Below are 22500 nucleotides of genomic sequence, written 5' to 3' on the forward strand. Positions count from 1 at the left end.
GCTGACTCCGACCGTAAAGAGGGTGGGCTTTAGCCTGGACATGAGTGACAGGCAGTCGGACAAATCAGACAACGGGGAGCAGAATGGGAACAACAACAACGTTGCCGTGGGGATGACCCCTGAGCCGCCGGGCCTGACCTTTGACCCTGTAGGTCCAGGTGACGTCTTCACTGAAATCAGCCTGGATATATAGAAGACGCACACACATTGTTGTAAAATTGTAATGTTCTGTTGTGGTTGATTTATAGATGAATGTAAAAAGCTTCAAATAACTTTTACATCCCTATTTTTTATGCTGTAAATTTTTGATACCGTAAATTTTTGATACTGTAAGTTTTTGATACCGTAAATTTTTGATACCGTAAATTTTTGATACTGTAAGTTTTTGATACCGTAAGTTTTTGATACCGTAAATTTTTGATACTGTAAGTTTTTGATTCCGTACATTTTTGATACCGTAAATTTTTGATACTGTAAGTTTTTGATACCGTAAATTTTTGATACCGTAAATTTTTGATACTGTAAGTTTTTGATACCGTAAATTTTTGATACCGTAAGTTTTTGATTCCGTAAATTTTTTTCGTATTTCAAGATAAAAAACGAATGTTTATAGTTTTTTTGTTATTCATTTTAATAATGTCTTACGCATTGATAATAATCGCAGGAGACGCCAAGTCACACGGCGATTGTTTTTAGAATAAAACATACTTCACAGAATTCTAGGTGTTGTGTCTTGATGTGATGTGTTTGGGAAATGTGTGGTAAAGTAATCTGTGGAGGGGTAATGTGTGGATAGGTAATCTGTGGAGAGGTAATCTGTGGAGAGGTGATCTGTGGAGAGGTGATGTGTGGAGAGGTGATGTGTGGAGGGGTAATGTGTGGAGAGGTAATCTGTGGAGAGGTGATCTGTGGAGAGGTGATGTGTGGAGAGGTGATCTGTGGAGAGGTGATCTGTGGAGAGGTGATGTGTGGAGAGGTAATCTGTGGAGAGGTGATCTGTGGAGAGGTGATGTGTGGAGAGGTAATGTGTGGAGAGGTGATGTGTGGAGGGGTAATGTGTGGAGAGGTGATGTGTGGAGGGGTAATGTGTGTTAAATAATCTGTGGAGAGGTAATGTGTGGAGAGGTAATCTGTTGAAAGATAATGTGTGGAGAAGTAATCTGTCGCAAGACAATGTGTGGAGAGGTAATGTGTGGAGAGGCAATCTGTTGAGAGATAATGTGTGGAGAGGTAATGTATGGAGAGATAATGTGGCAAGATAATGCGAGGAGAGGTATTTGTTCAGAGGGGGTTTTACTCAGTTTGGCGGGAATTACTTTGGAGTGCCTTCCGCCCCCCTCGGTAAATGTTTGTAGAGAGAGGGAGGGGGTGCATGGAGAGAGGATTGGAGGGAGAGACAAGGGTGCAAGGAGAGAGATGGAGGGAGAGAGGAGGGTATGTGAAAGAGCGAGATATGAGGAGTGGGTTTGGGAAAGGGAGGCAGAGGAGGGTCTCGGTATATAAAAGGCCTGCAGCAGCTACAGTCCTGACAGAGAGAGAGAGAGACAGAGAGAGAGAGAGAGAGAGCGAACACTATGGCTACAACAACAGCAGGAGAAGAGCTGGATGCTGAGTCCAGCCCTGGACGTCAACACCGACACCAAACCACACCCACCAAACAGAAACGGCAACCTCTGAGCTGGATATATCTCTGTATCTGTCTCATTCTGGATCTCTGTTGTCTGTCTGTAGAAGGGACCAACTGGCACCAATACAACCATCGCCACCGACCCCAGCCAGGGTCCGTCATCCTGGGCAACAGAGGGCTGAAGGTACCCCGGGGGAGTTGGGTCTACCTGGACCCTTCCTGTGACCTGGTGATCAGAGTTCTTCCAGGCGATCGCTGCTACATCACGGTCTTCGACTATGACCGTGCCGTCATACCGGGAACCCTCACCCCAAAGAAGTTCCTGTGCTCGTTCGAGAAAGGCCAGGTGAAGTACATGCATTTCGGGTCAAAGGTCATTACCAGGGATACGGTGAGGTTACAGGTGAGGTATGACACGCGGACGGACACGCTGGTTATACCGCTGACCTTAGAGGTCGAGGTGACCGCGAACGGTCGAGAGGTCGTGACCACGAACACTCCGCTGATCGTGAGCGAGCTGGACGGGATCTCTAACGCCATCAGTGGTCAGAGCTTGGGGATTCCGTTCAGAGGGTCCAGTTTCGGTACCGGCGGATCCGCGTCGCAGTGTAAACTCAGCTTGCTGATCGGTACGGGAGGTTTCCCCAGACATGGAACACTTTTGAATTACGTCACCGACGATCAACCGACGGATTGCGATGCTTTCGTCAACATGGATGTTCGTTATAAACTGACCCCTACCTCCGATTCACCTCATGTCGACTACGTCCCCATGCTAGTAGAGTTACTAGACAAACGCGGGAGGGCCACACAGCAGGAGTACTTCCTGATCACAGTCAGGTTTGTATTGTTTGTGTTTTTTAACTTTGGCTTTGGGTACTATATAGAGAATAGGGTACACTATGTAGAGAATAGGGTACTATGTAGAGAATAGGGTGCACTATGTAGAGAATAGGGTACTATATAGAGAATAGGGTACTATATAGAGAATAGGGTGCACTATGCGGAGAATAGGGTACTATATAGAGAATAGGGTGCACTATGTAGAGAATAGGGTACTATATAGAGAATAGGGTGCACTATGCAGAGAATAGGGTACTATATAGAGAATAGGGTGCACTATGCGGAGAATAGGGTACTATATAGAGAATAGGGTACTATATAGAGAATAGGGTGCACTATGCGGAGAATAGGGTACTATATAGAGAATAGGGTGCACTATGTAGAGAATAGGGTACTATATAGAGAATAGGGTGCACTATGTAGAGAATAGGGTACTATGTAGAGAATAGGGTACTATATAGAGAATAGGGTGCACTATGTAGAGAATAGGGTACTATATAGAGAATAGGGTGCACTATGCAGAGAATAGGGTACTATATAGAGAATAGGGTGCACTATGCGGAGAATAGGGTACTATATAGAGAATAGGGTGCACTATGTAGAGAATAGGGTACTATGTAGAGAATAGGGTACTATGTGGAGAATAGGGTACTATATAGAGAATAGGGTGCACTATGTAGAGAATAGGGTACTATATAGAGAATAGGGTGCACTATGCAGAGAATAGGGTACTATATAGAGAATAGGGTGCACTATGTAGAGAATAGGGTACTATATAGAGAATAGGGTGCACTATGCGGAGAATAGGGTACTATATAGAGAATAGGGTGCACTATGTAGAGAATAGGGTGCACTATGTAGAGAATAGGGTGCACTATGTAGAGAATAGGGTGCACTATGCGGAGAATAGGGTACTATATAGAGAATAGGGTGCACTATGCGGAGAATAGGGTACTATGTGGAGAATAGGGTACACTATGTAGAGAATAGGGTACTATATAGAGAATAGGGTGCACTATGCGGAGAATAGGGTACTATGTGGAGAATAGGGTACACTATGTAGAGAATAGGGTACTATATAGAGAATAGGGTGCACTATGCGGAGAATAGGGTACTATGTGGAGAATAGGGTACACTATGTAGAGAATAGGGTACTATATAGAGAATAGGGTGCACTATGCGGAGAATAGGGTACTATATAGAGAATAGGGTGCACTATGTAGAGAATAGGGTACTATGTAGAGAATAGGGTACTATGTGGAGAATAGGGTACTATGTGGAGAATAGGGTACACTATGTAGAGAATAGGGTACTATGTAGAGAATAGGGTGCACTATGTAGAGAATAGGGTACTATGTGGAGAATAGGTTACACTATGTAGAGAATAGGGTACTATGTGGAGAATAGGGTACTATGTGGAGAATAGGGTACACTATGTAGAGAATAGGGTACTATGTGGAGAATATGGTAATATGTAGAGAATAGCGTACTATATAGAGAATAGCGTGCACTATGTAGAGAATAGGGTACTATGTGGAGAATAGGGTACTATTTAGAGAATAGGGTAGTATATGGGGAATAGGGTGCACTATGTGGAGAATAGGGTACTATGTAGAGAATAAGGTACTATGTGGAGAATAGGGTAATATGTAGATAATGGGGTACTATATAGAGAATAGGGTAGTATGTGGAGAATAGGGTACTATATAGAGAATAGGGTACAAAATAGAGAATAGGGTAGTATTTAGAGAATATGGTACAATTTGGAGAATAGGGTACTATGTGGAGAATAGGGTACTATATAGAGAATAGGGTACTACGTAGAGAATAGGGTACTATGTAGAGAATAGGGTACTATGTAGAGAATAGGGTACTATGTAGAGAATAGGGTACTAAATAGAGAATATGGTACTATGTAGAGAATAGGGTACTAAATAGAGAATAGGGTACTAAATAGAGAATAGGGTACTTCGTAGAGAATAGGGTAGTATTTAGAGAATAGGGTACTATGTAGGGAATAGGGTACTAAATAGAGAATAGGGTACTATGTAGAGAATAGGGTACTAAATAGAGAATAGGGTACTAAATAGAGAATAGGATACTATGTAGAGAATAGGGTACTAAATAGAGAATAGGGTACTATGTAGAGAATAGGGTACTATGTAGAGAATAGGGTACTATGTAGAGAATAGGGTAGTATTTAGAGAATATGGTACAATTTGGAGAATAGGGTACTATGTGGAGAATAGGGTACTATATAGAGAATAGGGTACTACGTAGAGAATAGGGTAATACGTAGAGAATAGGGTAGTATTTAGAGAATAGGGTACTATGTAGAGAATAGGGTACTAAATAGAGAATAGGGTACTATGTAGAGAATAGGGTACTATGTAGAGAATAGGGTACTAAATAGAGAATAGGGTACTACATAGAGAATAGGGTAGTATTTAGAGAATAGGGTACTAAATAGAGAATAGGGTACTACATAGAGAATAGGGTAGTATTTAGAGAATAGGGTACTAAATAGAGAATAGGGTACTACATAGAGAATAGGGTAGTATTTAGAGAATAGGGTACTATGTAGAGAATAGGGTACTAAATAGAGAATAGGGTACTAAATAGAGAATAGGGTACTACGTAGAGAATAGGGTAGTATTTAGAAAATAGGGTACTATTTTTCATCTCTGAGGTCATCTCTGGGGTCACTTCTGGGGTCACTTCTGGGGTCATCTCTGGGGTCATCTCTGGGGTCATCTCTGAGATCATCTTGTGTGATGTATTCTTCTCAGGATCAGAGAGCGTGTCATCAACAGCCCTCCCAGACCCAGCTTTCTCTCCATGATGATGATGGAGGTACGCCAGTTATTGACTCATTGATTGATGGATGTATTGAGTGATTGATCGGTCAATTTATTTAGTCAATGATTTGTATTTAAACAATCATTAAAACGTACACACATATCACAATCACCCAACAACAAGACAGTACTTTACACACGTTTAAAATACAACTGCATAACATTGATCTGTCCTATTCTGATCGAAATATTTATTTATGTATTTAAAAAAAAATAATAATAAACTTTTATTCGCTATATAGGTGGACCAGTTTGTGATGACGGCCATCACCAGCGATATGTTGGCAGCGGAGGACGCGGAGTCCGCCTCCGATGACCTCATCTTCGACATCCTCACTACATTGACTCCAGACCAGGGTGACATCATCAGCACGGACGACCAGAACCAGCCAATTACGTCGTTCTGTCAGCGGGACGTCGAAGACCTGAAGATCGCCTATAGACCCCCAGCAGAGGCGAGTCTTGAGTAATTTTTTTGTATATTGTGTTTATTTTCCAATTTACGTTATTTATGACTTATATATTTTTGTAGTGACCAAAAGTATTTAAAATTTGTCAAATATAAATTAGGTTAGTACGTAAGAACATAGTAAATAAAGTTATTGTTGCCTCAGGATTTTGCTCATCCCTCTGAGAGGATCGTCCATGTAGAGTTGAAGGTGGTGGATTCAGATGGGGTCACTTCAGAACAGTTTTCCTTCATGATAATAGTCAAACCCATGAATACACTGGCTCCTGTCGTCACCAGCAATACTGGACAGGTACACACACACACACACTACACAAACACACACACACACACACACACACACACACACACACACACACACACACACACACACACACACACACACACACACACACACACACACACTCACACACTCAAACACACACACACACACACATGCTCACACTCAAATGCGCCATCAAATTGTGTAATTGTACGCAAAGTGTTCAGACCCCTTGACTTTTTTCCACATTGTGTTACGTTAAAGCCTTATTCTAAAACGGATTAAATAAATAAAAAATATTCAGCAATCTACACACAATACCCCATAATGACATCACAATACCCCATAATGACATCACAATACCCCATAATGACATCACAATACCCCATAATGACATCACAATACCCCATAATGACAAAGCGAAAACTGGTTTTTAGAAATGTTTGCAAATGTATAAAAAAAATTGAAATACCTTATTTACATAAGTATTCAGACCCTTTGCTATGAAACTTGAAATTGAGCTCAGGTGCTTCCTGTTTCCATTGATCATCCTTGAGATGTTTCAACGACTTGATTAGAGTCCACCTGTGGTAAATTCAATTGATTGGACATGATTTGGAAAGGCACACACCTGTCTATATAAGGTCCCACAGTTGACAGTGCATGTCACAGCAAAAACCAAGCCATGAGGTCAAAGGAAATGTCCGTAGAGCTCTGAGACAGGATTGTGTCGAGGCACAGATCATGGGAAGGGTACCAATAATGTCTGCAGCGTTGAAGGTCCCCAAGAACACAGTGGGCTCCATCATTCTTAAATGGAAGAAGTTTGGAACCACCAAGACTCTTCCTAGAGCTGGCCGCCCGGCCAAACTGAGCAATTGGCGAAGAAGGGCTTTGGTCAGGTGACCAAGAACCCGATGGTCACTCTGACAGAGCTCTAGAGTTCCTCTGTGGAGATGGGAGAACCTTCCAGAAGGACAACCATCTCTGCAGCACTCCACCAATCAGGCCTTTCTGGTAGAGTGGCCAGACGGAAGCCACTCCTCAGTAAAAGGCACATGACAGCCCGCATGGAGTTTGCCAAAAGGCACCTAAAGACTGAAACCATGAGAAATAAGATTCTCTGGTCTGATGAAACCAAGATTGAGCTCTTGGGCCTGAATGCCAAGCGTCACGTCTGGAAGAAACCTGGCACCATCCCTATGGTGAAGCATGGTGGTGCCAGTATCACGCTGTGGGGATGTTTTTCAGCGGCAGCAGGGACTGGGAGACTAGTCAGGATTGAGGCAAAGATGAACGGAGCAAAGTACAGAGAGATCCTTGATGAAAACCTGCTCCAGAGCGCTCAGGACCTCAGACTGGGGCGAAGGTTCACCTTCCAACCGGACAACAACCCTAAGCACACAGCCAAGACAACACAGGAGTGGCTTCGGGAAAAGTCTCTGAATGTCCTTGAGCGGCCCAGCCAGAGTCCGGACTTTAACCCGATCAAACATCTCTGGAGAGACCTGTGCATCAACGCTCCCCATCCAACCTGACAGAGCTTGAGAGGATCTGCAGAGAAGAATGGGAGAATCTCCCCAGATACAGGTGTGCCAAGCTTGTAATGTCATACCCAAAAAGACTTGAGGCTGTAGTCGCTGCCAAAGGTGCTTCTACAAAGTACTGAGTAAAGGGTCTGAATATTTATGTACAATAAATGTGATATTTCTTTTTTTTTTATTATTATAAATGAGCAAAAATATTTAAAAATATGTTTTTGCTTTGTCATTATGGAGTATTGTGTTTAGATTGATGAGGGGAAAAAAAACAAATTAATAAATTTTTAGAATAAGGCAGTAACATAACAAAATGTGGATAAAGTCAAGGGGTCTGAATACTTTCCAAAGGTACATAATGTCTTATGAGGCCTCTGGCATTATCAGCCTCTCTCTGTCTCTCTCTGTCCTTCCCAGATGCTGTTCAAGGGCCAGTCCAGACCGCTGTCGTCCAACCATAACCTCCGGATCAGCGACGAAGACAACCTATCAGACGTCAGGATCACCGTCCTCCGAGGATGTAAACACGGCGTCCTGACAGTCCTCGGGTCGCCTCTCGGGTCACCGCGGCAACGAAAGTTCTTCACGCCGGCGGAACTCGACAGCGGAGTGGTTGTCTACGAACACGACGGTTCTGAAACGTTCAGCGATAACATCCTGTTCCGCATGACGGACGGGCGACTCGACGTCGACTTCCTGTTCCCAGTGACGATTGTCGCCATGGACGACGAGGCTCCGGTCATCCACGTCAACACCGGGTTGATCCTGTCCCGGAAGGAGACCAAAATGATATCATCAGTGGTTCTAAGTGCGACGGATGTTGATTCCGAAGTCTCGACGGTGAAGTTCGTCCTCGTGGCGCCGTTCTCGACCATCGGACAGGTGAGTTACTTGATTCTTAATGTATGTTGCCTTCATTATTATATTTTGTCTGGAGCTTTGTGATTCTTCTTTTATGAAAAGCATTGTATTATTATTATTATTATATTATTATCAGGTGTTTCTCAGACAATCACACCCACCTGTGGACCTCACTGGATGGACATTTAACACCACCGAGCGAGTCTACGAATGCGTCGTCACCGAATGGCTCCAACGAGACATAACAGAGGGTAGGGTGTTCTACCAACACACCGGACCTCGTCTCACCTCCACCTTCACTGACCAATTAGTGTTCCATTGCCAGGACGACAACGTCCCTCCCAACCAATCAGGCGACAACATGTTCCTAGTCAGAATCCACCCGGTCGACGACCTCGCACCGGAACCCTTCCCCGGTTCCACTCTTGTCCTGACCGTTAAAGAGTACCAACTCACTCCGATACAGAAGACGTCTTTACGTTTCACGGATCTAGACTCTGAGGACAGAGACCTGAGGTATATTATCGTTATCCCACCCACCAACACAGACCAGAACAACCCAACACCACTGGGCCATATCGTCCTGACTGACAACCCTAATGTTGTTGTCACTGAGTTCACCCAGGCACAGGTCAACCACCTCAAAGTAGCCTATAAACCACCAGATCTGGAGCTGGGAACCACACCTAGAGTGGTCCGGTTCACCTTTATTGTGAAAGATACAATAGGACACTCTGTGAATGGTGTTTTTACTATCAACCTACAGCCAGTGGACAACAAACCCCCAGTCACCAATACTGGTGTCAACCTCAACATCAATGTAAAAGATACTTATGTGTTCACTAAGGATGTGTTGGATGCAACAGATCAGGATACGAGTGCTGATAATATCACGTTCATCGTGACCCAGGTTCCAAAGTTTGGTGTTCTGAGATGTGCTGGCGTAGACCTGTCCGTTTGGAACAATTTCACCCTAGCATACATCCACAGGGGTGTGGTAGTGTACATTCACCGTGGTAACGGTCCAGGAAGTGATGTTGTAAAAGTGGACGTTAGCGATGGATACCACAAGGTTCCCATGACGATCAGAATCAACATTGTTACTCCGGCTGTCGTGGCAACGCCACCGACGGCACCTCCAACACCGGGAGAACTACATATAATCGTAGAAGTGAACGAGAACGGACAGATTCAAATCACAGGAGACGAAGTCCAGGTTAGCGGCAGGATGCGCGTTGATGACCTCACCTTTCTCATCGAACAACCTCCTCGCTTCGGGGTCATCCGGGTGCAGGGCGTGCCCTCCGATAGGCTGACGCTGCGTGACATCATCGACGGCCGCGTGACCTATGTCCACACCAGCGGCGAGGTTGGACCTGGGAAACACAACGACACCTTCACGCTCACCGTGATTGGTCCGTGGATCTCCAGGGGCAACAGGGTCATTCAGAAGGTCAAAGTTCAGGTGTCGATACTTCCTGTTGACAGCGTTCCACCCATACTTCTCGTCGGGGATCTGTTAAAGGTCACGGAAGGACAGAAGAAGGTGGTAACAGTAGAGAACATCAGAGTAGAGGACTCTGACACTGCCGTTGACGTTGTTCTCTGTACCATCCTGGTCCAGCCGACATTCGGATACTTAGAGATCACCTCACCCAGTCCTGGCTCGGAGAAGTCCAGAGCGGGAATCGCTGTGACGGCGTTCCACTACCGAGACGTTCGACTCGGGAATGTCGTCTACGTTCAGAGTATACATAAAGGAACGGAACCCGTCGAGGACAGGACGACGCTCCAGTGTTCAGACGGAATCAACCAATCAGATATCAGCATTTTGACCTTTGTGATCTTCCCAGACAATGACGAGGAGCCTCAGGTGTTCACGCGAGACTTCGTGGTCATGGAAGGGATGAGCCTCACGGTCGACGTTCCGATCCTCAATGTGGTCGACCTCGACGTACCGGGGGATGTTCTGGAATTCGAGGTCGTGGTTCCTCCCAAACACGGGAAGATCGTCCAGCACCTGGCGACAGGGACCGTTATCGTCGTGACGTTCAGCTTGGATCAGATCCGAACCGGTTCCACCATCGTCTACGAGCACGATGGTTCTGAGACAAGACACGACAACTTCTCGGTGAAAGTAACGGACGGGAAACACGTCGTAGAGAAGAAAGTCATCGTCACGGTGATACCGGTCGACGACGAGACCCCTCGCCTGGCGATCAACAATGGGCTGGAGGTGGAGTTCAGTGGATGGAAAGTCCTCACCAATAAGATCCTCAAAGCCACAGATCTGGACTCAGAGGACACGACTCTGATGTTTATCGTTCGCCAGGGTCCGGGGCAGGGCTGCCTGCAACGTCTGGTGTCCCCAGCTTCATATCAAGGTTTACTGTCTACCTTTTTTTCCCCAAACATTTTATTTTAAATTGTCAATAGTTGACAGTAACCAACATTATTCAGATCAATAACAACATAAAACGTACACCCACAATTCAAATGTACATACAATATTCAACTATATTAGCAAAGTCAATTACAGTTATAATTGGAAGTACAAAATAACATTAAATAGAAGTAATGACAAGGTGATCTGAAAGCAAACCATGTTAGAGTAGGAAGATCGGAAGAAAACTGTAATTTACTCTACAACAACTGATTACTCTTGGCCCGCATTTCAAATGCTATCCCCTATCTAGTGCACTACCCTTGACCAGGGCCCATTTCAGACCCAGCCTTGTTTTTTTTGACACTTCTCTCTTACATCCCTTCCTCAGGTTTAGTCGCTTCACAAAAGGCTTTAGTAAATATAACGGTGGGTATGAACTTTACCCAGGGCGACCTCGACTCTGGTCTGATCCACTACCTTCACACTGGGCTCGGAGGAGTTCGTGACCTCATCAAGTTCGACGTCACCGACGCCGCGAACCCTTTAATCGACCGGTACTTCTACGTGACGGTCGGAGGGGTGGACGCGGTGTTCCCGGTTGTCGTGGTGAATAGGGGCGTGTCGTTAAAAGAGGGAGGGCGGGCGCTCCTCACCACAGACCTCCTCAGTACCTCCGACCTCAACTCCCCCGACGAGCGCCTGACCTTTACCCTGACCCGTGACCCTGCCAGAGGTCGTTTAGAGGTCACGGACCGGCCCGGCGTCGCCGTCACGACGTTTACACAGCTCCAGCTGGCGGGGAGTAAGGTGTTCTATGTTCACACGGCGGAGGACGAAGCCAGGATGGACAACTTCCAGTTCCAGGTCAGAGGAGCTTCGATTTCTTCTTCTATTGATTAACTGGCAGATCGATAGATAGATTGATTGATTGCAACTTAACAGTGGTATAAATGTGAAGTATTTTTATGTTGTTAGATACTGTAGACACACATGTTCTATGTTTTTAGGTGTCATCGCACGTTTCTCTCTTCTGTTCCAGATCACAGACGGGCGTAACGTGGTCTACCGGACGTTCAGAGTCTCCATCACGGACGTTGACAACAAGAAGCCTGTCCTGACCATTCACAGGTTATCTATCTATCTATGTATCTATGTATCTATGTATCTATGTATCTATGTATCTATGTATCTATGTGTCTGTCTGTCTGTCTGTCTGTCTGTCTGTCTGTCTGTCTGTCTGTCTGTCTGTCTGTCTGTCTGTCTGTCTGTCTGTCTGTCTGTCTGTCTGTCTGTCTGTCTGTCTGTCTGTCTGTCTGTCTGTCTGTCTGTCTGTCTGTCTGTCTGCCTGCCTGCCTGCCTGCCTGCCTGCCTGCCTGCCTATCTATTATTATCATTATTGTAGGTTGGTCCTGGTCGCCGGTGAGACCAAGCTGGTCACTCCGTTTGAGCTGAGTGTGAAGGACAGAGACACTCCAGCTGGTCAGTTAATCTTCACCGTGACCCAACAACCTCTCCACGGCCGTCTGCTCTACAACGGGACCCGCGTTGCCACGACGTTCACCAAGCTGGATCTGATGGAGAACCTGGTCTGTTACAAACACGACGGAACATCAACGAACCGACGTGACAGTTTCCTGTTTACCGTGACCGATGGAACGCACGACGAGTTCTACGTCTACCCGGAGACAGGTCACGTCACGGTCCGACCGCAGAAACTGGAGATACAGGTTAACGTGGTCGACCGTACCGGACCGCGGGTCTTAGTGGACAAGCCTGTTTCGACCCTGAAGGTTCTACATACAGGTAAACTCTTTTCATATTGTGTTATGATTGTAAAATCCTGGAAATTTCCACCAAAAATTCCCAGTTTTTCCACAAATCCCAGTTGAAAGATTCCATGAATCAGGATGAAAAAAAGCAGTAAAGTTATCTACATTTTTGCAACACTATCTTGGATAAGTAGCTTTTTTTGATGTTCTATCTCTTACTAAGTGGCCGTATGTATTACTAGACTACACCCTATCTATACAGGACAGTGTATTAGTAGACTACACCCTATCTATACAGGACAGCATGTAGACTACACCCTATCTATACAGGACAGCATGTAGACTACACCCTATCTATACAGGACAGTGTATTAGTAGACTACACCCTATCTATACAGGACAGCATGTAGACTACACCCTATCTATACAGGACAGTGTATTAGTAGACTACACCCTATCTATACAGGACAGCATGTAGACTACACCCTATCTATACAGGACAGCATGTAGACTACACCCTATCTATACAGGACAGTGTATTAGTAGACTACACCCTATCTATACAGGACAGCGTGTAGACTACACCCTATCTATACAGGACAGCATGTAGACTACACCCTATCTATACAGGACAGCTTGTATTAGTAGACTACTCCCTATCTATACAGGACAGCATGTAGACTACACCCTATCTATACAGGACAGCATGTAGACTACACCCTATCTATACAGAACAGTGTATTAGTAGACTACACCCTATCTATACAGGACAGCGTGTAGACTACACCCTATCTATACAGGACAGCATGTAGACTACACCCTATCTATACAGGACAGCATGTAGACTACACCCTATCTATACAGGACAGCTTGTATTAGTAGACTACACCCTATCTATACAGGACAGCATGTAGACTACACCCTATCTATACAGGACAGCATGTAGACTACACCCTATCTATACAGGACAGCTTGTATTAGTAGACTACACCCTATCTATACAGGACAGCGTGTAGACTACACCCTATCTATACAGGACAGCATGTAGACTACACCCTATCTATACAGGACAGCTTGTATTAGTAGACTACACCCTATCTATACAGGACAGCATGTAGACTACACCCTATCTATACAGGACAGCATGTAGACTACACCCTATCTATACAGGACAGCTTGTATTAGTAGACTACACCCTATCTATACAGGACAGCGTGTAGACTACACCCTATCTATACAGGACAGCATGTAGACTACACCCTATCTATACAGGACAGTGTATTAGTAGACTACACCCTATCTATACAGGACAGCGTGTATTAGCAGACTACACCCTATCTATACAGGACAGCATGTAGACTACACCCTATCTATACAGGACAGTGTATGAGTAGACTACACCCTATCTATACAGGACAGCATGTAGACTACACCCTATCTATACAGGACAGTGTATGAGTAGACTACACCCTATCTATACAAGACAGTGTGTAGACTATACCCTATCTATACAGGACAGCATGTAGACTACACCCTATCTATACAGGACAGTGTGTAGACTACACCCTATCTATACAGGACAGTGTATGAGTAGACTACACCCTATCTATACAGGACAGTGTATTAGCAGACTACACCCTATCTATACAGGACAGTGTATTAGTAGACTACACCCTATCTATACAGGACAGTGTGTTACTAGACTACACCCTATCTATACAGGACAGCGTGTAGACTACACCCTATCTATACAGGACAGCATGTAGACTACACCCTATCTATACAGGACAGCATGTAGACTACACCCTATCTATACAGGACAGCATGTAGACTACACCCTATCTATACAGGACAGTGTATTAGTAGACTACACCCTATCTATACAGGACAGCATGTAGACTACACCCTATCTATACAGGACAGCGTGTATTACTAGACCACACCCTATCTATACAGGACAGCGTGTAGACTACACCCTATCTATACAGGACAGCGTGTAGACTACACCCTATCTATACAGGACAGTGTATTAGTAGACTACACCCTATCTATACAGGACAGCGTGTATTAGCAGACTACACCCTATCTATACAGGACAGCATGTAGACTACACCCTATCTATACAGGACAGTGTATTAGTAGACTACACCCTATCTATACAGGTCAGTGTATTAGTAGACTACACCCTATCTATACAGGACAGTGTATTACTAGACTACACCCTATCTATACAGGTCAGTGTATTTGTAGACTACACCCTATCTATACAGGACAGTGTATGACTAGACTACGCCCTATCTATTCAGGACAGCATGTAGACTACACCCTATCTATACCGGACAGCGTGTATTAGCAGACTACACCCTATCTATACAGGACAGCATGTAGACTACACCCTATCTATACAGGACAGTGTATTAGTAGACTACACCCTATCTATACAGGACAGTGTATTAGTAGACTACACCCTATCTATACAGGACAGTGTATTACTAGACTACACCCTATCTATACAGGACAGCGTGTAGACTACACCCTATCTATACAGGACAGTGTATTAGTAGACTACACCCTATCTATACAGGACAGCATGTAGACTACACCCTGTCTATACAGGACAGTGTATTAGTAGACTACACCCTATCTATACAGGACAGTGTATTAGTAGACTACACCCTATCTATACAGGACAGTGTATTACTAGACTACACCCTATCTATACAGGACAGCGTGTAGACTACACCCTATCTATACAGGACAGTGTATTAGTAGACTACACCCTATCTATACAGGACAGCATGTAGACTACACCCTGTCTATACAGGACAGTGTATTAGTAGACTACACCCTATCTATACAGGACAGTGTATTAGTAGACTACACCCTATCTATACAGGACAGCATGTAGACTACACCCTATCTATACAGGACAGCATGTAGACTACACCCTATCTATACAGGACAGTGTATTACTAGACTACACCCTATCTATACAGGACAGCATGTAGACTACACCCTATCTATACAGGACAGTGTATTACTAGACTACACCCTATCTATACAGGACAGCATGTAGACTACACCCTATCTATACAGGACAGCATGTAGACTACACCCTATCTATACAGGACAGCATGTAGACTACACCCTATCTATACAGGACAGCTTGGGCTGCTGTTCACCAGTAAGGTGCTGAGGGTGGAGAACCAAGAGGACCGGAGGGGCCAGGGGACCAAGGAGCGAGTCCAGCCCAGGCGGGACATCACCTTCTGGGTGTCAGAGGCACCGCGCTGGGGGGTCATCGTCAACACAGCCCTGGGTAACGGCAGTGTCACCTCCTTCACTCAGGGTAAGTCCAGGACGACTGGAGATTTTATATCTGACTCGTGTATATTGCTTTTGTACTCCATGATCAATGTTTTCCGTGGGCGAACCGCACCGGTTTGGAGTTATATTTTGGGAGGTTAAGTTTTGATTGACTCAGGGAAGGTGGGGAAATAAAGTGTAGTTGATATTCAGACCTCACTTCCTCTCTGTCAGATGATATCGACCAGAGGAGGATCTGTTATATTCTTCCTGCTACGGTCAACTCTACCAGTGATGTGTTCCACTTCACCGTCCAATACAACGGTAAGGTCTCTCTCTCTCTCTCTCTCTCTCTCTCGCTCTCTCGCTCTCTCTTTCTCTCTTTCTCTCTCTCTCTCCTCCTTGGTTGGGGACAGAAGCACCAGATCATCAGCAAACAGTAGACGTTTGACTTCAGATTCTAGTAGGGTGAGGGCCGGGTGCTGCAGACTGTTCTAGTGCCGTCGCCAATTCATTATATATATGTTGAAGAGGGTGGGGCTTAAGCTGCATCCCTGTCTCACCCCACGGCCCTGTGGGAAGAAATGGGTGTTTTTTGTCAATTTTAACCGCACACTTGTTGTTTGTGTACATGGATTAAAATGTCATATATTTTTTCCCCCAACACCACTTCCCATCAATTTGTAAAGCAGACTCTCATGCTAAATTGAGTCAAAAGCCTTTTAGAAATCAACAAATAATGAGGAGACTTTACCTTTGGTTTGGTTTGTTTGTTTGTCAGTTAGGGTGTGCAGGGTGAATACGTGGTCTGTCGTACGGTAATTTGGTAAAAAGCCAATTTGACATTTGCTCAGTACATTGTTTTCAACTGAGGAAATGTACGAGTCTGCTGTTAATGATAATGCAGAGGATTTCCCCAAGGTTTCTGTTGACGTATATCCCATGGTAGTTATTGGGGTCAAATTTGTCTCCACTTTTGTGGATTGGGGTGATCAGTCCTTGGTTCCAAATATTGGGGAAGATGCCAGAGCTGAGGATGATGTTAAAGAGTTGAAGCATAGCCAATTGGAATTTGTGGTCTGTATATTTTATCATTTCATTTAGGATACCATCAACACCACAGGCCTTTTTGGGTTGGAAGGTTTGTATTTTGTCCTGTAGTTCATTCAATGTAATTGGAGAATCCAGTGTGTTCTGGTAGTCTTTCAGTTCATCTCTCTCTCTACCTCTCTCTCTCTACCTCTCTCTCTCTACCTCTCTCTCTACCTCTCTCTCTACCTCTCTCTCTCTCTCTCTCTCTCTCTCTCTCTCTCTCTCTCTACCTCTCTCTCTACCTCTCTCTCTAGCTCATTCAAGGTAATTGGAGAATCCAGTGGGTTCTGGTCGTCTTTCAGCTCTTCAATAGTTGATTCTATTAGTGTTTTTTTTTTTTTTTTTGTTCTTGTTTGTTGCCCAAAATGAGACCAGTTTGTAAAGAATGTTGCGTTCTTTGCAGCTTTTGTACCTCATTGAGAAGAGCAAATAACCAACATCAACTCTTTGTTATTTAAACAGCTGTTGGGACCCTGGTGTAATGTTGATTTGAACCTCTCAGCAGTCTCTGACCTTAGTTAGACAAAGAGAGAGACAGAGAGATACATTTTACCTTTATTTAAACTAGGCAAGTCAGTAGACTGAAACAACAGCCATTTTGGTTCTAATGCATGGTGTCCTCTGTTATTATCAAATATGTATTTTTTATTTTTTTTTATTAACCCAAGATAGAACCACAGCCTGTAGTTTCCAATGGGCAGAACAAGCAAGGAGGTGGGTGGAGCCAAGCACGAGCTAGCAAGATCCTATTGGCGAATTCTAGCGTGTAGACTACATGACCAAAAAGTATGTGGACAGCTGCTCGTCGAACATCTCATTCCAAAATCATGGGTATTAATATGGAGTTGGTCTCCCATTTGCTGTTATAAAAGCCTCCACTCTTCTGGGAAGGCTTTCCACTAGATGTTGGAACATTGCTGCTATAACAGCCTCCTCTCTTCTGGGAAGGCTTTCCACTAGATGTTGGAACATTGCTGCTATAACAGCCTCCTCTCTTCTGGGAAGGCTTTCCACTAGATGTTGGATCATTGCTGCTATAACAGCCTCCACTCTTCTGGGAAGGCTTTCCACTAGATGTTGGTACATTGCTGCTATAACAGCCTCCACTCTTCTGGGAAGGCTTTCCACTAGATGTTGTTACATTGCTGCTATAACAGCCTCCTCTCTTCTGGGAAGGCTTTCCACTAGATGTTGGAACATTGCTGCTATAACAGCCTCCTCTCTTCTGGGAAGGCTTTCCACTAGATGTTGGATCATTGCTGCTATAACAGCCTCCACTCTTCTGGGAAGGCTTTCCACTAGATGTTGGTACATTGCTGCTATAACAGCCTCCTCTCTTCTGGGAAGGCTTCCCACTAGATGTTGGAACATTGCTGCGGGGACTTGCTTCCATTCAGCCACAAGAGCATTATTGAGGTCGGGCACTGATGTTGGACGATTAGTCCTGGCTCACAGTCGGTATTCCAATTCATCCCAAAGGTCTTCGATGGGGTTGAGGTCAGGGCTCTGTGCAGGCCAGTCAAGTTCTTCCACACCGATCTTGACAAAACCTTTCTGTATGGACCTCGCTTTGTGCACAGAGGCATTGTCATGCTGAAACAGGAAAGGGCTTTCTCCAAACTGTTGCCACAAAGTTGGAAGCACAGAATCATCTAGAATGTTATTGTATGCTGTAGCTTTAAGATTTCCCTTCACTGGAACAAAGGGGCCTGAACCAGTTGGCACTTTACAGTAGGCAGATAGCGTTCTCCTGGCATCCGACAAACCAAGATTTGTCCGTCGACGGCCAGATTGTGAAGAGTGATTCATCCCTCCAGAGATCGTGTTTCCACTGCTCCAGAGTCCAATGGCGGTGAGATTTACACCACTCCACCCGACGCTTGGCATTGCTCATGGTGATCTTAGGCTTGTGTGCAGCTGCTCGGCCATGGAAACCCATTTCATGAAGCTCCTGATGAACAGTTATTGGGCTTGACGTTGCTTCCAGAGGCAGTTTGGAACTCGGTAATGAGTGTTGCAACCGAGGACAGATTATTTTTAATCGCTACGTGCTTCAGCACTCGACGGTCCCGTTCTGTGAGCTTGTGTGGCCTACCACTTCGCTGCTAAGCCGTTGTTGCTCCTAGACGTTTCCACTTCACAATAACAGCTCTTACAGTTGAACGGGTGACACGTTGAAAGTCACTGAGCTCTTAAGTACAGGCCATTCTACTGCCAATGTTTGTCTATGGAGATTGCATGGCTTTGTGCTCGATTTTATACACCTGTCAGCAACGGGTGTGGCTGAAATAGCTGAATCCACTATTGTATATATAGTGGATTTGGATATTTTCATTAGGCAAGGCCTTCTCTATGAAGTGTTTGCCTTTGCACTCCTTCTAAACAACACAATTATTTTAAACTTTGACCAAAAGGTAAAGTCTACAAAACTTAGTCCACTCTGTTCGTAACAGATTGAGGTTTTTGGGAAGAGAAAACTGTATTGAGATCATCGACGAGAAAATGAGCAGAATGGTCTTCCTCTCATCAAATCTGATGAAACATGGCTCCTTGTTCAATCTGTGCTATTTAATGCTCCACTTGCCAGGAGGAAACCGTGTGACCCAGCAGCCATTCCGGGTCCAGTGGGCCTGGGTTTCCATGGAGACACGGCTCTACACGGTGCAGGAGAGCTCCCAGTTTCTAGAGGTCGCTCTGAGGAGGAGGGGCCATCTGGGGGAGACGTCTTTCGTCAGTGAGTAGCAGCACCCCAGCAAACACACGACCACCACACAACGTTGTAGTAGCAGCACCCCAGCAAACACACAACCACCATACAACGTTGTAGTAGCATCACCCCAGCAAACACACAACGTTGTAGTAGCAGAACCCCAGCAAACACACAACCACCACACAACGTTGTGGTAGCATCACCCCAGCAAACACACAACCACCACACAACGTTGTAGTAGCAGCACCCCAGCAAACACACAACCACCACACAACGTTGTGGTAGCATCACCCCAGCAAACACACAACCACCACACAACGTTGTAGTAGCAGCACCCCAGCAAACACACAACCACCACACAACGTTGTGGTAGCATCACCCCAGCAAACACACAACCACCACACAACGTTGTAGTAGCAGCACCCCAGCAAACACACGACCACCACACAACGTTGTAGTAGCAGCACCCCAGCAAACACATGACCACCACACAACGTTGTAGTAGCAGCACCCCAGCAAACACACAACCACCACACAACGTTGTAGTAGCATCACCCCAGCAAACACACAACGTTGTAGTAGCATCACCCCAGCATAAACGCACAACTACCACACAACGTTGTAGTAGCAGCACCCCAGCATAAACACACAACCACCACACAACGTTGTAGTAACAGCACCCCAGCAAACACACAACTACCACACAACGTTGTAGTAACAGCACCCCAGCAAACACACAACCGCTAATAATATACATTTATAGTAATACTTTGGGAAGTGGTTATATTTATCCTGTTGTGAGTGTTTCTTGCATAACCCAACTCCTCCTGAGACACCAGCAGGGAGTGGGGGGTAACAGCCCAGGGTCACCATAACCCAACTCCCTCTGAGACACCAGCAGGGAGTGGGGGGTAACAGCCCAGGGCCACCATAACCCAACTCCCTCTGAGACACCAGCAGGGAGTGGGGGGTAACAGCCCAGGGTCACCATAACCCAACTCCCTCTGAGACACCAGCAGGGAGTGGGGGTAACAGCCCAGGGCCACCATAACCCAACTCCCTCTGAGACACCAGCAGGGAGTGGGGGTAACAGCCCAGGGCCACCATAACCCAACTCCCTCTGAGACACCAGCAGGGAGTGGGGGTAACAGCCCAGGGCCACCATAACCCAACTCCCTCTGAGACACCAGCAGGGAGTGGGGGGTAACAGCCCAGGGCCACCATAACCCAACTCCCTCTGAGACACCAGCAGGGAGTGGGGGTAACAGCCCAGGGCCACCATAACCCAACTCCCTCTGAGACACCAGCAGGGAGTGGGGGTAACAGCCCAGGGCCACCATAACCCAACTCCCTCTGAGACACCAGCAGGGAGTGGGGGGTAACAGCCCAGGGCCACCATAACCCAACTCCCTCTGAGACACCAGCAGGGAGTGGGGGTAACAGCCCAGGGCCACCATAACCCAACTCCCTCTGAGACACCAGCAGGGAGTGGGGGTAACAGCCCAGGGCCACCATAACCCAACTCCCTCTGAGACACCAGCAGGGAGTGGGGGTAACAGCCCAGGGCCACCATAACCCAACTCCCTCTGAGACACCAGCAGGGAGTGGGGGTAACAGCCCAGGGCCACCATAACCCAACTCCCTCTGAGACACCAGCAGGGAGTGGGGGTAACAGCCCAGGGCCACCATAACCCAACTCCCTCTGAGACACCAGCAGGGAGTGGGGGTAACAGCCCAGGGCCACCATAACCCAACTCCCTCTGAGACACCAGCAGGGAGTGGGGGGTAACAGCCCAGGGCCACCATAACCCAACTCCCTCTGAGACACCAGCAGGGAGTGGGGGGTAACAGCCCAGGGCCACCATAACCCAACTCCCTCTGAGACACCAGCAGGGAGTGGGGGGTAACAGCCCAGGGCCACCATAACCCAACTCCCTCTGAGACACCAGCAGGGAGTGGGGGGTAACAGCCCAGGGCCAACATAACCCAACTCCCTCTGAGACACCAGCAGGGAGTGGGGGTAACAGCCCAGGGTCACCAGAGGTTCATCATTGTCCAGCGCCCCGGGAGGAATTGGGGTTAAGTGCCTTGCTCAAGGCCACAGCGACAGCCTACAACTTAAAAAAAAAATTCTGTCGCTGTGGCCTTGTGCAAGGCACTTAACCCCAATTCCTCCCGGGGCGCTGGACAATGGTGACCCTGGGCTGTTACCCCCACTCCCTGAGATTTTTTTTTTTTAAGTTGTGTTGCTACCATGCTGTTTTCATGGTGTGTCTACCATGCTGTGTTGTCATGTTGTGTTGCTACCATGCTGTGTTGTCATGTTGTGTTGCTATGTTGTGTTTCTACCATGCTGTGTTGTCATGTTGTGTTGCTATGTTGTGTTGCTACCATGTTGTGTTGCTATGTTGTGTTGCTACCATGTTGTGTTGCAATGTTGTGTTGTCATGTTGTGTTGCTATGTTGTGTTGCTATGTTGTGTTGTCATGTCATGTTGTGTTGCTATGTTGTGTTTCTACCATGTTGTGTTGTCATGCTGTGTTTCTACCATGTTGTGTTTCTACCATGTTGTGTTGCTACCATGTTGTGTTGTCATGTTGTGTTGTCATGTTGTGTTGTCATGTTGTGTTTCTACCATGTTGTGTTATTGTGTTGCTACCATGTTGTGTTGTCATGCTGTGCTGTCATGTTGTGTTGTCATGCTGTGTTCTACCATGTTGTGTTGCTACCATGCTGTGTTGTCATGTTGTGTTGCTATGTTGTGTTGCTACCATGCTGT

General features: G+C 45.9%; 2 protein-coding genes across 3 annotated transcripts in view; both read left to right on the forward strand.

Moving 5' to 3' along the window:
• LOC106595406 (uncharacterized) overlaps positions 1-717 on the forward strand; it is an 8744-nt gene extending 8027 nt beyond the window's left edge. The window contains exon 7 of one of the 2 annotated variants that reach the window (XR_006770547.1): positions 1-112. This exon is cut by the window's left edge and continues 67 nt beyond it. Coding sequence is in view for 1 of the 2 variants with exons in the window: in XM_045721424.1 (XP_045577380.1) it covers positions 1-193 (193 nt within the window). In the remaining variant the exon portion in view is untranslated. The other variant, XM_045721424.1, reaches the window with a different exon arrangement.
• Positions 718-1551: 834 nt separating this feature from the next.
• Positions 1552-22500, forward strand: part of LOC106608422 (FRAS1-related extracellular matrix protein 2) — a 68724-nt gene continuing 47775 nt past the window's right edge. The window contains exons 1-12 of the mRNA XM_045721425.1: positions 1552-2467; positions 5260-5323; positions 5571-5783; positions 5943-6089; positions 8015-8479; positions 8595-10842; positions 11233-11708; positions 11884-11972; positions 12247-12647; positions 15774-15962; positions 16154-16243; positions 19599-19745. Of these exons, the coding sequence (XP_045577381.1) occupies positions 1575-2467; positions 5260-5323; positions 5571-5783; positions 5943-6089; positions 8015-8479; positions 8595-10842; positions 11233-11708; positions 11884-11972; positions 12247-12647; positions 15774-15962; positions 16154-16243; positions 19599-19745 (5422 nt within the window). The 5' untranslated portion in view covers positions 1552-1574. The remainder of the gene's footprint in view (positions 2468-5259; positions 5324-5570; positions 5784-5942; positions 6090-8014; positions 8480-8594; positions 10843-11232; positions 11709-11883; positions 11973-12246; positions 12648-15773; positions 15963-16153; positions 16244-19598; positions 19746-22500) is intronic.

This window comes from Salmo salar, chromosome ssa07, assembly GCF_905237065.1.
Source record: "Salmo salar chromosome ssa07, Ssal_v3.1, whole genome shotgun sequence".
Lineage (NCBI taxonomy): Eukaryota > Metazoa > Chordata > Actinopteri > Salmoniformes > Salmonidae > Salmo > Salmo salar.